At 39.1% G+C, this 20,524-nt stretch overlaps 1 protein-coding gene across 1 annotated transcript in view; it reads right to left on the bottom strand.

The window, feature by feature from the left end:
• Positions 1 to 20,524, bottom strand: part of PRKAR2A (protein kinase cAMP-dependent type II regulatory subunit alpha) — a 75,786-nt gene that overhangs the window by 15,502 nt on the left and 39,760 nt on the right. The window contains exons 3-8 of the mRNA XM_019633896.1: positions 17,580 to 17,632; positions 15,319 to 15,402; positions 12,240 to 12,346; positions 8,683 to 8,836; positions 1,289 to 1,390; positions 1,037 to 1,111 (exon numbers count right to left, since the gene is read on the bottom strand). Of these exons, the coding sequence (XP_019489441.1) occupies positions 1,037 to 1,111; positions 1,289 to 1,390; positions 8,683 to 8,836; positions 12,240 to 12,346; positions 15,319 to 15,402; positions 17,580 to 17,632 (575 nt within the window). The remainder of the gene's footprint in view (positions 1 to 1,036; positions 1,112 to 1,288; positions 1,391 to 8,682; positions 8,837 to 12,239; positions 12,347 to 15,318; positions 15,403 to 17,579; positions 17,633 to 20,524) is intronic.

Genomic DNA, 20,524 nt, shown 5'->3' with positions numbered 1-20,524 from the left:
CACATATGAGGGCCAGTGACACTGCCCTCTACAGCTAAGATGCTGAACAACAGCTCAACCTGGAGCTGGGCTGCCATGAGTGGTTGGCAACAGCGTAGGCTGCAGCCCCTGCTGCAGTGGGTTGCCATGGGCTACCCTGTGTAGCCAGCAGCCAGCGTGAGCAGCCAGGAGCTGCTGTGAGTGGCCGTCCAGAAGCCGGCAACTGACCTGCCTCGCCCAGGAAGAGCGCAATGATGGTGCCAACTTGGGTCAATGAAGCAACGTCCTCCACAACTAGACTGAAGAACAAAAAGGATAGCAACTTGTCTGTTCCCCTTGCCCCAATTCCCCAGCACTGTTCCCATCCCCCCAATGCCCCAATAAAAATCTTTAATAAAAACAAAAACACAAACATAGTAGACAAGAAAAATTATTACACAGTACTCATCACCATGATCTCGTGTACTGTGTGGCGAGCCTTACAACATCCAAAAATAACATGAGAAAAAAGCACAAAGCAAAACACTGCAGACACCTTATAAATTTAGTCAATCACTGAAGACTAAGGACTCTGGTTTGTAACAGTCCCTGTCACTTAATTGGTATATTTAGATCCTCTGTATTTACAATAATTACTCATATATTAGGGCTTAAGTCTACCATTTTATTGTATGCTTTCTGTTGTTTCCTGTTTTTTGTTTCTCTGTTTCTTTTCCTGACTTAGAGATTATTCAGGAATGTGTTACTGTATTAGCTAAGAGGGTACCTTTGTACCAAACATAGAATAAAGGGCACAGGTTTTAACAGCAATGAAGCTACTCAGGGTCAAAAGACAATGACATCCAAAAGAACAAACACCTGAAGCCAAGGAAAGGTGAATGAAGGCAAAAGATCTGCGTGTATCAGTGAGATCAACGTCAATGAGCTTAGGAAGACTGTGCAGGAAGTGTGCCCTAGCACCTTGCAACATGAGCTCCCAGAAGTGAGAGGACAAATGATGCACTAGTCCTTCAGGAGGTGACTTCCAGGAAAGGAGCTGCACAAGGCTCCCACTCACCTGAGCGATTATACGCTCTCCATCCTTATAGGTCTTCTCTCCTATTACATCCACAATCTTCATTCGTTCTGACACCTGAAACGATGGAGATACTCAAATTATAAGGGGAAGACCTCAGCTGAAAGTCACAAATAATATCTATACAACACAGATATGGGTTAAAATAGTATGAGCTTAAAACCTAACAATAGAATATTTTTAACAGCTTTTCTTAAATCCTCATAAATAGAGTCTTATTCAAACAGACTTTACCTCTAGAGATTTAAGGAGGGGAACAGATTCAATGAATGTTTCAAACATCCTCCGCTTTTTTGCATTGTTTTTCACTATGATTCTTCTAAAAGTCACACGGTCCTACAAGAAAGAATATGAAAATTCTGGTAAATGCCTGTGTAAGAGAATATCTATGGTCTAATAAATGGGCTACAGCAAACGTTAAGAGGACTATAAAAGGTACTGTGCTAACTAAGTGTTTAATGATTATTTCAATCTAAGTCATCACTGGAAGAAAAAGACCTGTAGCCTGAGCCAGACAGATGTCCCACAAGTTGTTGCTTGCTATCTAGTACTCAATGGGTGCCACCTATGGGTCATAAATAGAAATCAAAGTGAGAAATCCAATCACACATTTGTGAGCTCAGTCACTATTCAATGTGAAACAATGCACATTCATAAAAAGGAGATAAAACAATCAGATGGTTTTTGCCCTCAGGGGCTTTACAACCTCAATGGGGAGACAATACAAAATATACAGGAATAAAAAAAAATCTACAGTTAAAGACAGCATATAAAATGTACTAGGTGAACTATAGAGACAAAATGAGTGCCACAAGAATTCTGAGGAGTGGGAGAGAGATCACAGCAGGCTGGAGTGATCAAGAATAATTTTGTCACAATAATATAAATTGTCTGAGACTTGAAGAAGGGCCACTCCTTCAAATTTAAATTCACAGAGAGAGAGGGGAGGATCTCAAGATGGAAGGCAGGCAGGTATGTGCAAGTTACCTTGACCCCAGCAAGCCATGGATTCAGACTGAGGAGACTTAACCAGGGCTATAATAGCCAGGCACCTCTCAGATATGTATACACATATGCGGAGAGGGTCATGCAGCCAGGAGAATGTCGACTGATTAGTTTTAGGCTCCTAAATGGGTAAGCAGTTATCTGTATCTAAGTTAATTGTACCTTTCTTCCATCTCAGTCTGTCAGGAATGGAAAGATTTTTTGGGGGGGTGGGGGTAGGGGTATGTATAGAAATGACATCCTAAAGGATGGCAGAATGAAAAACAGCAAGGGGGTAAAGGCAAGTTTAGCTGTAGGTTTGCTATTTTAGCATTCTTGATGATGGGGTGGAAAAAATACATTGAAACCGAGTTGAGATGTCTAAATGGGTTTCACTGGCTCATATTCCATTAGCTACAGAATTCCCAGGCCCTATCCCATGCCATGTTTCATCTGTCTTACGAGAGAAGTAACCTACTGCGCCCTACACTCCTAGTGTGAGCGATGGCAGACTCCTACCCTCCCACTCTAAACTGTACAAATGTCTGCTCTCCAACATTTCACCAGATTCTGCCCCCTTTTCTTCACCTGTCTGTTTGAAAACAGCCATGCAATCCCTTATTGCTCTAATGGGCTGCATCACATGCCACTGCTTTTTTGAAGTCCAAAGGTTAGGATTGTATCACTAAAAATGCTACAATTATACTTTGGAATATCACTCCATTACCTTTAGAATTCAGTTTCTACGTGTTTTCTAGGCCAATCTAGGCCAGGAGTGCTGTGAAAAGCGGACAATCAAGACTGAGAAAATGGGAATTATAAAGTTGTCTTCCTTACGTTTGAGTAGGCAATGTCAAAAAGTTTTTTTAAGTTCACCTATCATGTTATAAAGATTACAACAATTGCAATAGCAAACTGTATTTCCAGCTGAAAACAACTGATATCTCTTAAGGTGACTTGTCTATTCATGTTCCAATCCTTTCTATGCTTGCTTTCACACGTTTCAGAACTCTCGAGCTACACAAGGCCAGTTCCTGTGATTGTGGAGGGTATGAAGAAGTATCCAACACCAACCCAGCTTTCAGGGAACTTCCAATGGAATGCCGAAGAGGAAACTCCCACGATGAAATGGTAGCTCCTTCAGGCAGCAGGCATCCAGAGTCAAGGAAACAGCCTTGAAGTTCAAAAGATAAAAGGAATGCTACTTTCCTGTGACTGCAGGAGTTCCCTAAGAAAGCTGCTATTGACTTTCACTCATGCAAGAGAGAAATGTAAGTGTAGAGGTCATAGTGGCAGCTGCCTCCAGTAAGAGAAGAATGTAGAATCCAATTTCAGAAACTCTGTGACAACACCAGGTTGTCCCTGCTTTGGCTTCAGTAGGCATTTCCAAGGCCTTGGAAAGCACAAGTAAGAAGTTAGGCTGTAGATGACACTCGGACTCACCTTCCTGGAGGTGGTACTGAAGCTTTGGAAGGGTTTGGGTTGTACAGCAAGTGAACAAAGCAGGAGAAAAGCAGCGGCCCAAAGGGCATCATGATAGGTCACTCAAGACAGCAGGGAGAGGAAGAAAAGGCTTCAAAGGATAAGGCTAGGGAAGGCGAAAAGCATGGCAGGGATCTCTGGAGAGGGAGCCTCAGGACAAGAAGGGTGGTGAGCAGCACACGACGACCCATGGGGAGCAGATGTCACCATTCTGCAGCACTGATCTTGCGCCAGAAGCTGCTTCTCTTCTGTCCATCTAGTATTTAATTCTCGTACCCCAACCACAAGACAAGTGGTTTTACAGTTTGTTTGTTTTTAATTTCTAATGAGACTGTCTCTTTGACTTCGAGATTATTAGGATGTGTTCTTTAATTTCCAAGTGTTTGGAGATTTTCCTGCTATCTCTTGTTATGTCTACCTTGGTGAACATTCCCTGGCTTGAAAAGAATGTGTATTCTACTGTTGTTATGTGGAGTGTTCTATGAATTTCAATTAGATCCTTGGGGTTGATGGTGTTAAGTTCTTCTATGTCCTTCCTGATTTTCTATCTAGTCGTTCTCTCAATTGTTGAGAGAGGGATGGTGAAGTCTGAAACTGATTGTGGATTTGTCTGTTCTTTCAGCTCTATCACTTGTTTTACATATTTTGAAACTCTGTTGTTTGCTGTAGACATATTTAGGATTGCTGTATTTTCTTGATTAACCTTTTCATTATTATGTAATGTTCCTCTTTGTCCCTAGTGATTTTCTTTGCTGTGAAATCTACTTTATCTGATACTAATATAATTATTCCTGCTTTCTTCTGGTTAATGTTTGCATGGTATATCTATTTATATCCTTTTACTTTCAACCTATCTATATAATTATATTTGAGTTTCTTGTAGATAGCATATAGTTAGGTCATTAAAAAATATCCATTTTACCAGTCTCTGTCATTTAATTGGTATATTTAGATCATCTATATTTACAGTAATTATTCATATATTAGGGCTTAAGTATACCATTTTATTGTATGTTTTCTGTTGTTCCATTTTTTTTGTCCTTCTGTTTCACTTTTCCTGCTTTCCTATGGATTACGTGACCAGTTTTTGAACTCCATTTTGCTTTAGAGAATGTGTAAGTACATCTCTTTGTACTGACTATTTTAGTGGTTGCTCTAGATATTATATAGGTAACTTGTCACAGTCTGCTGGTGTCAACATTTTAGTAGTTTGAGTCAAGTGTAGAAGCTTTACCTCCATTTACTCTCCCCACTTTAGGATACAATTGTCTTAAATATTTCCTCTACATACATTGAGAACCACATAGACAATGTAATAATTTTGTTTCCAACCATCTAACATAATTTAGAAAACTCAAGAGGAGGATAGTCTTTTATATCTCCCTATGTGTCTACTTTTTTTTTTTTTGGTTCTTTCTTTACTCTTTTTTTTTTTTTTCTTTTAAAGATTTTATTGGGGAATTGGGAAAGCGGAACAGTGTTGGGGAACTGGGGAAGGGGAACAGCCAAGTTGCTGTCCTTCAATCTTAGTTGTGCGGGCGGGCCGAGTGGCTCAGTTGGTTAAGAGCTCACTCAAGAGTTTGAGCTCTGAGCAACAGGGTCCCCGGTTTGATTCATGGCCCAAGTTGAGCTGCCAGATGGCTCAGCTAAAAAAAAAAAAAAAAAGTCTTAGTTGTGGAGGGCACAGCTAGCTCAGCTCCAAGCCCAGTCACCATCCGGCTGCCTATCGGCAGTTCAGGGCAGCTCAAGGTGCTGTGTTCAATCTTAGCTGCAGGTGGGCGTAGCCTACCATCCCATGCAGGAGTCAAACTGGCAACCCTGTTGTTAGGGGCACGTGGTCTCACCAGCTGAGCCATCCTGCCACCTGCTGGTAGCTCAGCGGCAGCTCAGCTCGGGCGCAGCTCACTGGCCCATGTGGAAATTGAACCGGTGACCCTGTTGCTCAGAGCTCACACTCTTAACCAACCGAGCCACTTGGCTGGCTTCCTTTCTTCACTCTTAGTGTTCCAAATTTTCTTCTTTTATCACTTGTATTCTGTATTTCCTTCTGCATCATTTCCTTTAGCCACTCTTCTAAGGCTGTCTGCTGGTAACAGTCTCTCAGTTTCCTTTTATCTGAGAATATCTTTATTCCTGAAGGATTTTCTCACTAGTAATAGAGTTCTGAGTTGACAGTTCTTCTCTTTCAGCACTTAAAAAATGCTGTGCCACTTCCTTCTGGCCTCCATGAATAGGAAATCCGTTGTCATCCAAATTGCTGTTCCCCTATAGGTAATGCATTGTTTCTCTCTAGCTGCTTTCAAATTTTTTTTTTACTTTAGTTTTCTGAAGTTTGATTATGACATGTCTTGGCATAGATTTCTTTGGGTTTATGCACTTTGTAGCTCATTCAGCTTCTTGAATCTGTAGACTTATTATCTTTCACCAAATTTGGGAAGTTTTCAAGTATTATTTCTTTGAATCATTTTTTAACTCTATACTTTCTCCTTCCTTTCTGGGACTCTGATGATACAAATACTGTATCTTTTGGCATTATTCCACAGGCTCTCTTCACTTCATTTCATCTATTTTCTTTCCGTTGTTCAGCTCGGGTAATTTCTATTGTTCTATCTTCAAGTTCACTGATCTTTCCTCTCATTCAGCTATTGAGCCCATCCAGTGAGTTTTTATTTTGGTTATTGTAGTTTCCAGTTCTAAAATTTCCATTTGAATTTTCTTTCTGTTTTCTTTTTCTCCATTGAGACCTTCTATTTTTTTTAAATTTGTTTCAAATGTGTTCATAATTGCCTGATAAAAGCATTTTTATGATGGCTGCTTTAAAATCCTTGTCAGCTACTTCCAATATCTGTGTCATCTTGTTATTGGCATTTGCTAATTGTCTTCACTCATTCTGGTTGAGAACTTTCTTGTTCTTGGTACAAGTGATTTTCTGCTTTACCCTGGACATTTTGGGTATTATGGTGTGAAACTCTGTATCCTATGTCATCTTTTTTTATAGGTAGTCACCCTGCTTAGATATAGCATGCATGTACATGTGGGCGTGCACGTTCACTTCCCCTCTGGACCCCACTGACACTATCCTGGGCAGGGAAAGTGGAGTGCCAATTAGTAATACCACGCATCACCTCATTTTGCCTCTTCGCTGCCAGGTGAGACTGGAAGTCCAGCTTCCTGCTGGCCCCAGTGACACTGTGGGGGGACAGAAGCAGTTTTTCTTTGGTATTTGGCTGGAATAGGGTGGTATTATAAAGAAAAAGGTTTTCTGTTCTGCTAGGCTGCCCTTTTCCTAGACCTTTGGTAAGGGGAGCAGGCTTTTCCTGGGGTTGTTTTTGTATGTATCTGTTGGTGGATGTGGCTCGTAGGCCTTTCCAGCACCCCATCTGAGATATACGGGAAGCAATAAGAAAACTCAGGGAACTCACTTTTATGTCCTTCCTTGTCCTTCCTTAAGTCCCGAGACCCTAGTCAGTTTGCCTTCTCCTTTCCATCTTTTAGGATCTGTCTGTTAGTTGTATGATATCTAGAATTATTTAGTTTTAAGAGGGAAGACCAGTGAGGAACGTGGTTGTTCCATCTTGGCGTGGACCAGTAGCTGGCATCAATGCATTTTAAAACCAAGTTTAGGGCCGGCCGAGTGGCACGTTGGTTAAGAGCTGGCTTGGGACGCCAGCTCTGAGCAGCAGGGCCCTGGTTCGGATCCCACATGGGGGACAGTGACACTGCCATCTACAGCTAAGATGGTGAACAACAGCTCGACCTGGAGCTGGGCTGCCATGAGTCCTGGCGACGGCGTAGGCTGCAGCCCCTGCTGCAGTGGGCTGCCATGAGCAACTGTGTATGGCCAGCAGCCAGCGTGAGCGGCCAGCAGCCCGAGTGAGCTGCCAAGAGCCACTGTGAGCGGCCGTCCAGAGGCCGGCGACCGATCTGCCTCACCTGGGAAGAGCGCAATGATAATACCAACATGGGCCAGTGAAGCGACGTCCTCCACAACTAGACTAAAGAACAAAGGGACAGCAACTTGTCTGTTCCCCTTCCCTTGATTCCCCAGCACCATACCCCTTCCCCAATTCCCCAATAAAATCTTAAAAAACAAAACAAAACCAAAAAACTAAGATTATTTCCCCCCATTATTTATTGATCTATCCTTGAGTTTTTCCATCACTGAGTCCCCAAAGGGTGTGATGTATTCTTAAACCACTGTATCACTCATCTCTCAGAAATTCTTAATTCTTCTTAAATCACAGTAAAGTGCTCTAGTATGTCTTTAAAATGTGATTTCATTTGAGAAAGTATGTTGATAATTCTATGGTGTACATTTAATTCTGCTTGTAAGGTAAACAGAAACAAATTACCATAAATGTCAACATTTTGAAAGTGAAATTTGGAATTTGTACAAGAGAAAGATTATTTTGTTTAAGAAGGAAGAGATACATTTTGAAGGAGTGATGCTGAAAAGAGCAAGGTGGATCACGTATAATAAAGGATAGGGATCACAGTCGTGCTATGCCTAAGACATTCTAGGAAAGTTCTCTTTCCCAGAATATAACCATCGGCCTTTCTAATCATCTAAATCTATTGGATTGGGCATGGACCAATGCACAAATGGATGGCTGAACATAGAAAAAAGTTAGTCCTGGGACAGCTAGAGATGAAAAAACTGTTGACAGAGCTTTCAATGACACTTATTTTTCTAGGCTGTCTCTTATATAGAGAGTTATTCCCCTACAGCCACCACACGTCTCATAAAAACAAACAGAAAATGTAATAAGAGCTGACAAGACTACAAGATCATAAGACCCAGTTTTTTCCCTATAATTTGGAGCAAATGGTTTATTGACAAATTATTTTAGAGAAATGGAAAAACACATTGGTACAAGACCTTCCACAATATCTTTTAGACAACTAGCTATAAAATATAGTGTTGGTTTGGCCAAGTGCCTCAGTTGGTTAAGAGCTCACTCAGGAGTGCGAGCGCTGAGCAACAGGGTCGCCGGTTCAATTCGCGGCCCGAGCTAAGCTGCCGCTGAGCTGCCAACAGGTGGCAGGATTGCTCAGCTAAAATAAATAAATAAATAACAGTGCTAATGAACATCCCAAGGATAAAGACCCAGAAGTAAGGGTTAACACTGTGCCATGCAAGGGGAAGCATTTCTCTAACTCACCAGTCCCCAAAGAGAGCCTTCTGAAGTGGCGACAATGGTAGCAGCTCTCGGAGTGTTGTACATCAGAGCTAGTTCTCCAAAACTGCCACGGTTGTCATACTGACCAACAGAGCGGGTTTGATTATCTTTTGTTACTAAAATATCATAAGTTCCCCTGAAAGTATAACAAGAAACAATTTTATTCCTTCTAATAATAAATTTAAGAACTGGCAGGGGGTACATGAATAGAAGGTACATATGATATAAAACATTGTTACAGGGGATTCCCAACAGATTTTTGCATTTTGATTTTGTATTCTGTGACCTTGCTAAACTCAAATATTTATTCTATTAGCTTTTTTGTAGCACTCTTGGGATTTTGTAGAGGGTTATGTCATCTACAAAGACAGTGTTACTTCTTCCTTTCCAATCTCTTCCCTCCCTTCTTTCCTTCATTTTTGTTTGCCTTATTGCATTGGCTAGGACTATATAAAATATTGAATACAAATAGTGAGTGCAGGCATCCTTGTCTTGTTCTTGATTTTAAAGGGAAAACATTCAATCTTTTACCATTAAGTATGATGCTAGCTGTAGGTTTTTTATAAATGCCTTTATAATCAGGTTGGAGAACAGTTCCCTCTGTTCCTAGGTTGTAGAGAGTTTTTATTAATAATCAAGAAAAGGTGCTGAATTTTATCAAATGTTTTTCCTATAGGTACTGACATGATTGTATGGGTTTTCTTTTGTAGTCTGTTGAAAACTAGGATGTAGAACTGATTAAAGAAACCAAAAATACAAAATTTCTATCTGTTGATTGATAATGATTACTAAATAACAATATTCACAACTGACAGGCATTTGGAGAAATAGGCACTCTCAATACACCACTGAGGCAAACATAAATGGTTCCAAGTTTCTACAAGATAACAATATATAGCAAATTCCTTAAAGAGACCCTTTGACACAGCAATTCCTTTTCTAGTAGGTATTCTAAAGGAGATAATCAATCAGAGAATACTGAAAAAACTTTAACTGCAGGGATGCTCACCAGGCAATATTTATAACAGCAAAAATTAAATTTAATCTGTTAACAATAGAAGCTAGGTCAAATATATGTCTATATACACATTATGCAGTCAATATATTATAAACGATGACAGAATAATAGTGCATCCCATAGCAAACTACTTAAAATAGATTTTAAATATCAGGCAGGCCACACAATGATGTATGACTCAACATAAGAACTATATATATGTAAATGTAATGAAGATTCAACTCCATTTTTGGTGTTTGATTGTAATAGTTTTCAAACCCTACCACTCCAATCCACCTTCCTCTTCTGTCTCACATCTGGGAAAGCTGATAAGAAAGCCTCGCTGTTCCCTCCTTTGTCACTAACGGGAAATTCAAACAACATAAGTGCCAGCCCATACATAAGAGTGCCCTCACCCAGCCCCACCTTCTAACTAACATGAAATTCCAAGCCAGTCACCCTCCTTGCTGTCTCAAGCCAGTTTTGGACCTCTTGGGAGCCCCTTGCTCTCCCTAAAAAGCCTCATTATCTAAGTAAGAAAGCTTTTCATTCCCTCTTAGTGTTTGTATGGTATCACCAGTCTCAGCATCTGAACCAAATTTGGGATAATGGATTTGACCACAACAGTAAAGCAAGAAAAAAAATAAAATGGAAGGATACATTCTGGTAACGAAATTATGGCCAAATTACTTTCTTTGCTGTTTTTGTTTTTATTTTCTAAAGTTCCTCTAAAGAGCCCCCACCTGTCTGATAAAATCACTAAGTATCCTATGTTACACAAGAAACAGAGAATAAAACCAATCACTCAAGCATCAGTTATGTAGCACCAACTCTGCTCAATAGGGAAACTGACCTGCACTAGACCTAGTGGACAAGGCAAAAGTAATGAGGCCTTGAATGGGAAACAGAATTCAGAATAAATTCACTTACATGTTTTTAGTCTCTCCTCCAAGAGACACTAGCTATTTAATTTTGGCAATGACACAAACCATTTCAGGCACCCACAAAGCAGTCTTTCCTAACCTCTCCCACCAGGTCCTCTTCCAAATAACGGGACATAGTTTTATCACTGTTGTTACTACCACATTATGTAACAATTATCTATTTAAGAGTCCGTCTCTCCAACAAGATAAGTTTTTTGAGGTCAGGAACTGTATCTTTTTACTTGAATGACAGTCTTTCCAATTTGTTAATAACCCCTTTAACAGCATATAAAAGATAATCCCTCTCATTTACACATATAACAAATCATTTTCTTTGTGGACAGGCATTTAACTTTTAAGCTATGGGTGCAGGTGGGTGCTTATTTCCCAGACAGCAGGTGGCTACTGGGATTCCTGAGTTGGAAGGGGAACACATGGCAGAGCAAGGAGGAAAGGTAGCTGCTAGAGGTGGTAATCTAACTTAAAAAATTATTCTGACACTACTTATAGAATTCTATGTAGGAAGCATGAGCATAACAAATAAAAGTAAAATAGTCTTTAAGAAGATGTTATATTATCTTTACTCTTTAAATAAAACATTTCTTCTAATTATAACACTGTCAGATATCATGGAGTGAGAATGTTTTCTGTTAAAAAATATGAACTAGCAAAGGCTTGACAAGAAAGGGGACCAACTGAAACTAGTATAGCTAATTGATGGGGATTAAAAGAGCCTCAAAAATCAGGGAGACAACTGGAAAAATTTGAATAAGTCTGTAGAGTAGATGATAGTACTGTATATATGTTAATTTCTGATTTTATAATTGTTCTGTACTTATGTAAAAGAATGTTCTATTTTTAGGACATACACACCGAAGTATTCAGAGATAAAAGGGTATTATACCTATAACTTAGTCTCAAACAATTAATAAAGCAAATGTGATAAAACATTAACCTGGGGAACCGAGGTTTATGAGAATTTTTTGTACTATTTGTGTAATGTTTCTGTAACTCTGAAATTACTTCAAAAGAAAAAACTGAAAAATAATGGAAGTTATTGGGTGAGGCAACACCTTATTGATCTTAAACTCTGGTGAAGTTGTTCCTTTCAGGACTGAGAGGGGGGTCAAAAGGAGCCCCCCAGATGATACTAACAGTCAAGAAGCTAGGCCACACTAAGGCGAGCAAGTCAAACCCACATATTTCATGGTCCCCAACATGGCTTATACCTGGAACAGAGCCAGAAGGGGCCAGGGGCAAGGAGGATGAGGCAGGTTACCTGTGTGTAAAATTAGGCTGGGGCTGAAAGATCTGAAGGATAATATAGGGTCACAGCTATTCTTCAGGAAATAAACCCACATGAACACTGGCAAGTAACATGTTTACAAAGCACATCTTGCACATCTCATCTAATTGTAAAGGAGACTTTCTGCTGTAAAATCTGGGCTGTACTAAGGATTCAGGACAGCAGTGGACTAAGAGGGGCAAGCTTTGGGAAGCTTGTTCACCTGGCTATGGCTAAGTCCTCCCAGGCTACACAAAGCACAGGGTAAAGCACTTGTCCTGAATCATGAATCTTACTAAGTGTAGCTGCACAATTGCAAAGTTCCAACTCCTACCGTTCTATAACATAAAAGTTGTCTCCGTCATCTCCTTGGTCAATAACATGCTCATCAACTTTGACTGTCCTTTCAAACATGGCATCGAGGACTTGAGAAAGCTGTTCCTGCAGGGTACACACAAGGAGAAAAGATGGCTTTTACATTTGCTTAAAAAAAAAAATGACTACATAGTGGGAGCCCCCAAATCAGTCTGTTCCTCATATTCAAGCAGTAACCTAAGGGCTGTCTGAAACAAATGCTTTTCTGGGACCATTCAGCTTTGTACCTCCATGTACACAGCATAGTTGCCAAGTTTTTGAGGCAGTCTTGCTTTGAAAAGACGTTCCATATTTTACAAAAACATTTATTTTTCTAAGCAAAAATAGGCACCTAATCATGGTGCCCGTTCTCCCAGCCATAGGCACATGACTGTCACCGGTCCTGCTGGCTCCACCATGTCATGTGATGGTGCTAACTTCCTACAGGTGTTAATCTTAACAGGATCATCAGATCTAAGGGGCTGGGGCGGCTTCAGAGATATCTTTTAGAGCAGTACAACTGCTCTGACTAGCCAAGCATATCACTTCACCTCTCTGAGCCTCAGTGTTTTCATATGTAAAAAGGGATTTAATAAATAGTTTTTAGTTCATCAATTTTTATGACTAAAGGAGAAAAATCTAAGGAAAGTGTTTATTACACAACAGGTTCTCAATAAATGAGATGTTATCAGACAGCTAATACTGTTTCAATTGTTTATATACAACACGTACAATTACTTACCAATATTACCTGCCATAACCAGAAGGTAACTGTTCCAATAAGTATAATGACAACAAAACCTTGCTATTAAATTCTAACAAAACAATGGTCTCAGTCTAGGGCCAGGGTCCCTCTGTGAGGCAGGCAGATCAGTGACTATTAAGGGGCACTAAAGAATAGCAGCTTTAACTCACAGAAAGACTTTCTCTTTGGAGGAATGTGGATTGAAAAACTGGTAAGGAAATAATTTTATTGCTGCACAATTCCATGTGATTTAGTGTTCTGTCAGTGTGGCCATGCTACCTAAAATAATTATCAACAAAATGTATCTCTTTAGTTCCACAGTTCCATGTGTGTTGAATACTGCACAAGCTGACAAATACTAAAAAAAAAGGAAGGCTTGCTACTCACGTGCCATCCACATTCATATAAAATATGAGCCCAGTGCTGCCAGAAATCTCATGTTTAAATATAGTCATGTGTCACATAACGACATTGGTCAACAACAGTCCACATATATGATGGTGATCCCACAAGATTATAATGGAGCTGAAAAATTCCTATTGCCTAGTGAGGCTGTAGCTGTCTTAACACTGTAGCACAACACATCACTCATGTGTTTGTGGAGATGCTGGTGTAAACAAACCAATTGTGCTGTCAGCAGTATAGCACATACAATTATGAGCAATACATAATACTTGATGATAATAAACGACTATGTTACTGGTTTATTTATTTACTATACTACACTTTTTATCATTAGAGTGTACTCTTCCTACTTATAAAACATATTTGTTGTAACACAGTATGTATGCCATATTATACCAGCAGCAGCTTCATATATCTTGTGTTTACTGCGTCTCTTTATTGCATCATTTTCTCTTGTGTGTGAATAATCTCCTTGTTTAGACAGCAAATACCATTGTGTTACAATTGCCTACAGTATTCAGTACAGTAATATGTTGTACAGGTTTGTAGCTTATAAGCAATAGACTATATATACCATATACCCAGGTGTGTAGTAAGCTACACCATTTAGGTTTGTGTAACTGCACTATGATGTTCGCACAGTGATGAAATTGCCTAACAATGCACTTTTCAGAACAAACGTATCCCCGTCATTAAGTGACACATGACTGTATAGGTAACAAATTCAAACCTTCACATGCAATACAGACCAAACACACACATCTATACCTGGCTGTATCTGGCCTGTGGGTTGTCTATTGACAGCCTCTTGTTCTGAGTAACACTTCTTCTGGCCTGGACTCTTTAAAAACATCGGTGTCATGAGATACAGAATAAGGTGCCGGGGGAACATTCCAGGTTAGAAGGGACTAAAATGACACCATGACAAACAAAAGCAACATGTGATCCCCTGCTCTCTACCTCCACCAAGGAAGGGCAGACAAGCCTAGGCAGAGATCCCTATGCCAGGGCCCCACAGACACACACCACTCTGTGTGCGCCCTGTGCCTGAGGTCTTGGCTGAGAAGTAATCACAAGAGCTGGCCCACATCTAAGGTCTGAGATTCAGTCATGTACTTCCAGTGGGTTAACTGGTACTGATGAAGAGAACTCCACACTGGCATCTTTGGAAGAATTACTCTGCAGCATGAATTCAAACTCTTCAAACTAAGCGAGGGTAATGCAAACCTGAACATTTCCTTTTCACATGGCCAAACAGCATGGTCCTCAAATGGTACTGTCTTGGAGGGAGTGCCAAAGCAGTTCTGAGAAATACTAAAGTCATCTGAAAAGCTCATTATGGGTTATGATGGTCAACACAATGTAAACATCTGTAAGATGAATCTAAAGTTTTATGCTTCATATGGCTGTGGCTAAGACACTACAAACTAAGTGACAAACAGGAGAAAAGCTAAAAGACAAAAATATTTTCAAAATCAGTGTTACCTTAGGATACCATGAATGGACCTAGACGGTACTATGCTAAGTGAAATAACAAATATCATATAATTTCACTTATTTGTGGAATCTAAAAGTCAAAATAAACGAACAAACAAAACAGAAACAGACTCATAGATACAGAGAACCAACTGATGGTTGCCATATGGAAGGGGGGTTGGGAATAGGTGAGAAAGGTGAAGGAATTAGGAAGTACAAATTGGCAGTTACAAAATAGTCACAGGGATGTAAAGTACATTATAGGGAATATAGTTGCTAATACTGTAATAACTGTGTATGGTGCCAGGTGGGTGACTTATCGAGGGGATTACTTCGTAAGTTATATAAATATCTAACAACTATGCCATACACCTGAAACTAATATTGAGTGTCAAGTGTAACTGAAAAAAAAAATTCTTTTAATCAATGTTACCTGATCAAGATTTTTGAAAAGGAGAATATCTTTGCAAGCGTCCTGAAGTCTGCATCTCTGTTGATCAGTTTTAGGATGAATCACCTGCCAACCCAAGTAAAACCAAGGAAATTTTAAATTCCATTTAAAATCTACTTTATTTACAAATTAGTATATTTCTTTCTCCCAAAAAGTGGGAAAAATTAAGAGCATATTTACTATAATTTAAATTCTATAAAAATAGCAACCAGTGCCCTGGTCATGGAGGGAAATATGATAGGGGTTGAAGAGCACACACCCTTGAGCCACCCACGGGCTGTATGGCTGCCAGCCAGTCAGCTACCCGCTGGAAGCCCCAGAGTCCTCATCCACAAAGCACAGAGTTATAGATTTGTTCATTCAACAGATAGTAGGCATACTAGGTGCCCGGCACTGTCCTACGTCTTGGGACACAGCAGTGAACACACACACACACAAATATCTGCTCTCACATTCAATAAATACATAAAATATGTTGAAGAGTGATAAGGCTAAGGAGAAAAATAAGGTAGGGAAGGGTGATAAAAAGCATGCACGATGTGACCTCTCTGAGAAGATGACATTTGTATAAAGAGCTCAAGCAAGTGAGGACAACTTGAGGGAGTGAGTCATGAGGAATATTTCTATGGGAAGAGCACCTCAACACCTACCAAAAGCAAGGCGTTACGGTAGGGGAATAGCATGTTTGAGAAATAACCAGGAAACAATTGTGACTGATGCAGGGCGAGGGGAAAAGACCAGGAAAAGACCAGGTTGGGGGGCTTGTGGGGGATGATGCCCAAATCACAGAGGGTACTGTAGGTTATAGAACTGGATGGAACTCTCCTCTAGTGACATGAGGGCAATTTGAGAGTTGTGGCTGAGGAAAAAAAGAGATCTGATTCATGTTTTTAAAGGCTCACACTGGCTGCCCAGTAAAGAACAGCCTTGAGGGAAGACAGTGGAAACCAGGAAGCTACTGTCGTTATCCCAGTGCCAGATAGTGGTGGTTAGGACCAGGGTAGTAGTGATAAAGATGCTGAGAAGTAGTGGAATTTGGGGTATGTTTTGAAGACTGAGCCCATTGGATGTGCTGAAAAATTGAATGTGGGTATGAAATAATGAGAGGAGCCAAGGGTGACCCTAAAGTTTTGGGCCTGAGCAACTGAAGGATGAAACTGCCATGAACTGAACTGGAGAAGACTTGTGGGTAGAGAAGAATGTTTAAAGGGAAATAATCAGGAGTTCATGTTAAATGGCTATACAAGCTAGATTTCAAACATCAACATCATTATTATTATTATATTAGTGGTATCTATAAAATTAGAGTTGTCATAAGGATTAAATGAGTTAATATATGCAGTGTTTAAAACAGTACCTGACATTTAGTAGGTGCTCAAAAACTATTATTATCATAGTCAATATTTACTGAACTACAAAAAAAGTAATTATTGCCTAGTATTGCTGTTAAAATTGAGAGACCTATGAAGTACTGTCTTCACCCTAAAAAAAGTTCTCACTTAATCTAACTAGAAATAACATATCAAAAGTGTTAAGGATTTTGAATTTTTGATATTAAAGTTAGTAAAAAATCATTTTAACTTTTAAGTCATCAAGAATTCTACAATACCCAGAATTTAAAAAATTTTTATATTTATATATCTATTACATTCACACAATGGTAGCATTTTATTATTAGAATACTTCAGAAATCTTTTATAGGCTACTACTCATTTTAAGGCACACCTGAAAGATAATTAAAGTTTCTTTTGTTAACATCCATCTTTTTTAAATGATGCTTTATAGTTGAGTTGCTTTTATAGAAGTAATTTGTTAATTGTACAAGAGTTTAAAAACCTGAGTTTTTATAAAAAGCGTTCGAAAGTCAATCACAGCTCTGCCACAACCACCATTAACATCTGGGATATACCCTTCCGGATATAAATGTTTCTACAAATAAATAAGTGGATAGATCGCTATTGCAGCACTGTAATGATCTCTATTTGTACCCCCTTAGGAAGAATCCACTTGTTTATCAGGAATGAATTCTCCTTCAGGTAACTGCTGAATCAGTTGGCTTGACAATGTTTAAGGCTTTGACAGCTGGCACCCCTTCTCGCCAATACCTCAAATGGCATCTTGTTGAGATTTTAATTTGTATGTATTTTAATTATCAGCATGATTAGATGTGGTGTGTAGAGGACTAGTGGGGGGTAAGTGGGGAATACAACAATTCTACCTAATACCTTTGCTGCAGTTCTTACCCTCGGATCAGTATCTTCCTCTTCCTCATCAGGGTTAAAGGCCTCAGCACAGACTAAATTTGAAGAGAAAAAATAAAGAGAAAAATGAATAAAACAGGTGTATGCTTTTACTAGAAAAATTGGAAGTGAACACAATTTATTTTTATTCACTGTTTGTGAAAACTGTTAATGATTTTTTAAAATCCCTTCTTTCAATTAACAAATACATTAAGTACCTACTAAGGCCAGGCATTCTGTTAGGTGCTAAAAAGCCAGCTCTCTAGGGGTTGGTTATCCCAAATAGGAGAGAGGTGATAAAACATATCTACTGAATCCTATGGGAGTGGCAAGGACAAGCGAGGATGTGCTGTCTCTACTGGAGTTATGAAGCAGGGGTGGAAAACCACAAAGTACAATATATGCAATATAAACACATGGATATGGAATAATTATGAAAATAATCAATTAAAATAGCTCAACATCATTATGAATCACTTAAAAATAAGAGTGAATTTTAAACAACATAAATACTATGTGTCAGGCTCTGTTCTAGGTACAATATTATGTAAATCTAAAACCAACTTGATTTTCTTTGGGGGTAACCTGTGTTTATCCCAGTTGCCTGTAGGACTTGTCTTTGTCATAATTCAAAGATTTAAAAAATATTCACTGAACAACTGTTTAAGATAGCAAATATCAGAAATAATGTAAGTACCCATTGGAATAATACAGCTATAAGAAAGAATGAGGAAGATCTCCATGGGCTAATAGTTCTAAGGAAAAAAATAAAAATAAAAAAAAGCAAGGCATACATATAGTATGCCATCCCTTCCATAACAAAGGACTTCCATGAGCAAGTAGGAGAGCTAAGAATAGGGGGAAAATAAATATATAAATATATATATACACAATTTTCAATCTATTTTTCCAAAAGGAAACAGGATAAACCAGAAAGTAATAAAAATTTTTCCTAGACAGTAAGCAGAAACAAAAAAAGAAGGTATAGGGAAAGAAATAAAACTTCTCTGAGGAAATTCTTTTATACAGTTTTGACATTTAAGTCATGTTAAATGTTTTATATATTTAAAAAATTAAATTAAATTGATAAAGCTGGAGGGACCCAACAACTGAATACAAAGAGGAAAAAATGAACCTGACCACATATCAGGCTGATAACATAACCACAGTGAAGGAAAAGAGATTTTAAGTAGCTCCTTAACCATCCACCCTCAATGGGGTATGTTCCAATGACAAAAAAGAACTGCTGTTGAATGGAACAGCAATTCCAAAACTCTTCCGTATGTATTACAGTAGTGAGTAAATAAGTATACACACAGAAGTTTTCACTGGAGAGAAGAGGAATACAAACATGAAATAGAAGGATTAGGACTGGCAATGTCAGTACAAGTCACAATTTAAAAATCTTACCCTTAGGTGTTAGCGGCAAAGAGACAATGTATTATCTAGTGAATAGAAAATTGGTTGATTCACTAACAAAACTGTTTTGCCAGGAACAATCAAGCTGTGATCAGGAGTGTTGCCCAGAATGCAACAAACCTGTTCCTTCTTTACAATACAGGGGAAATTTCTCTTTTAACAAATCCTCAATTATCTGGAATACCTGTGTGACCTGGAGTGATTTACCGCAAATCTCCACCTTCTCCTCTGTGTAATGGAGCTAACAGGAGTGATTCCCCTCTGAGGTGTATCATAAGGATTTAAGTAGGCAAGTGCCTGACACACAGTAAGAATACAGTAAGTGCCAACTCTTTGTACTGTAACTATTATCACTTCTGTTCTATTTGTTCTGGTTTTCAAAAATATTATCTTGGTTCTATTCTCTACCTCAACTCTTTCAACAACAGTCCTTTCTTCAAGGCTACCCTGCATCGCAGATTTTGCCCTTAACGATTCTGCTTTTTTGGCCTTCTCTATGTATTTAATTCCTGCTTATTTTTTTAGTTTCCTTATCATCTTTTCTTCTTCATGCCCATTTCCCTTTTCATCTCAGCGTATTCTTTTCTTAGCTTTTTACTCAGAACTCATAAAGACAATGATTTTTTGTACTCTATACACATTTTGTAGCAGACGTTTCGAGTCTTCATTCCTCTACTATCGTTAATCCACCAAGTTCACTCATAGGCCTTGCATTATTTGTTAGGGTTTATGTCTCATTTGTTAGCAGGCAAAGAATATAAATTATTTTTTACCCTATACTCAATTCATTTGTATGATGGCTAAAAAATTCTATATACGAGGTGTGATCAAAAACTATGGTGAATGCTTAAATAAAAAAATTTATTATAGTAAAGGACACATTGCCATTAATCCCCCTCAAAATACTCCCCTTCTCTTTGAACACACTTGTCCCATGGTTCTTGCCACTTTCTGAAGTAGTTCTGGAAGTCCTCTTTCATGAATGTCTTTAGTTGCGCTGTTGTGGCTGCCTCGATGTCCTGAATCATTTTGACTCTGGAGAAGCGTCAAAGAAGTCGCATGGTGCCAGATCCGGTGACTTAGGTGGATGAGACACACCGTGTTTTTATTTGATAGAAATTGCTGTATACCAGAAGTGATGTGTGACATGGAGCATGTTATGATGGAGGGTGATTTACAGCACTTTAAAACACACCTTCCTTCTTTCAACTGTAGCTCACACCAGACTGACTGCACCGAACAAGTTGAAACATGTCACACACTGTTACTAAGGTTTGATGTACTGCTTCCTGTATTGAAGATCCACGCCTGTCCATTGGGTGGCACTCAGCAGCAGCATTCACAGTATTTTTTTTTTTTAAGATTTTTATTGGCGAATTGGGGGGATGGGAACAGTGCTGGGGAATTGGGGGAAGGGGAACAGACAAGCTGCTGTCATTTTGTTCTTCAGTCTAGTTGTGGAGGATGTTGCTTCACTGGCCCAAGTTGGCACCATCATTGCGCTCTTCCTGGGTAAGGCAGATCAGTTG

The sequence above is a fragment of the Hipposideros armiger genome, unplaced genomic scaffold, assembly GCF_001890085.2.
Source record: "Hipposideros armiger isolate ML-2016 unplaced genomic scaffold, ASM189008v1 scaffold_18, whole genome shotgun sequence".
NCBI lineage: Eukaryota > Metazoa > Chordata > Mammalia > Chiroptera > Hipposideridae > Hipposideros > Hipposideros armiger.
The sequence above is the reverse complement of the archived record's forward strand: the minus strand, read 5'-3'. Positions and strand labels throughout refer to the sequence as shown.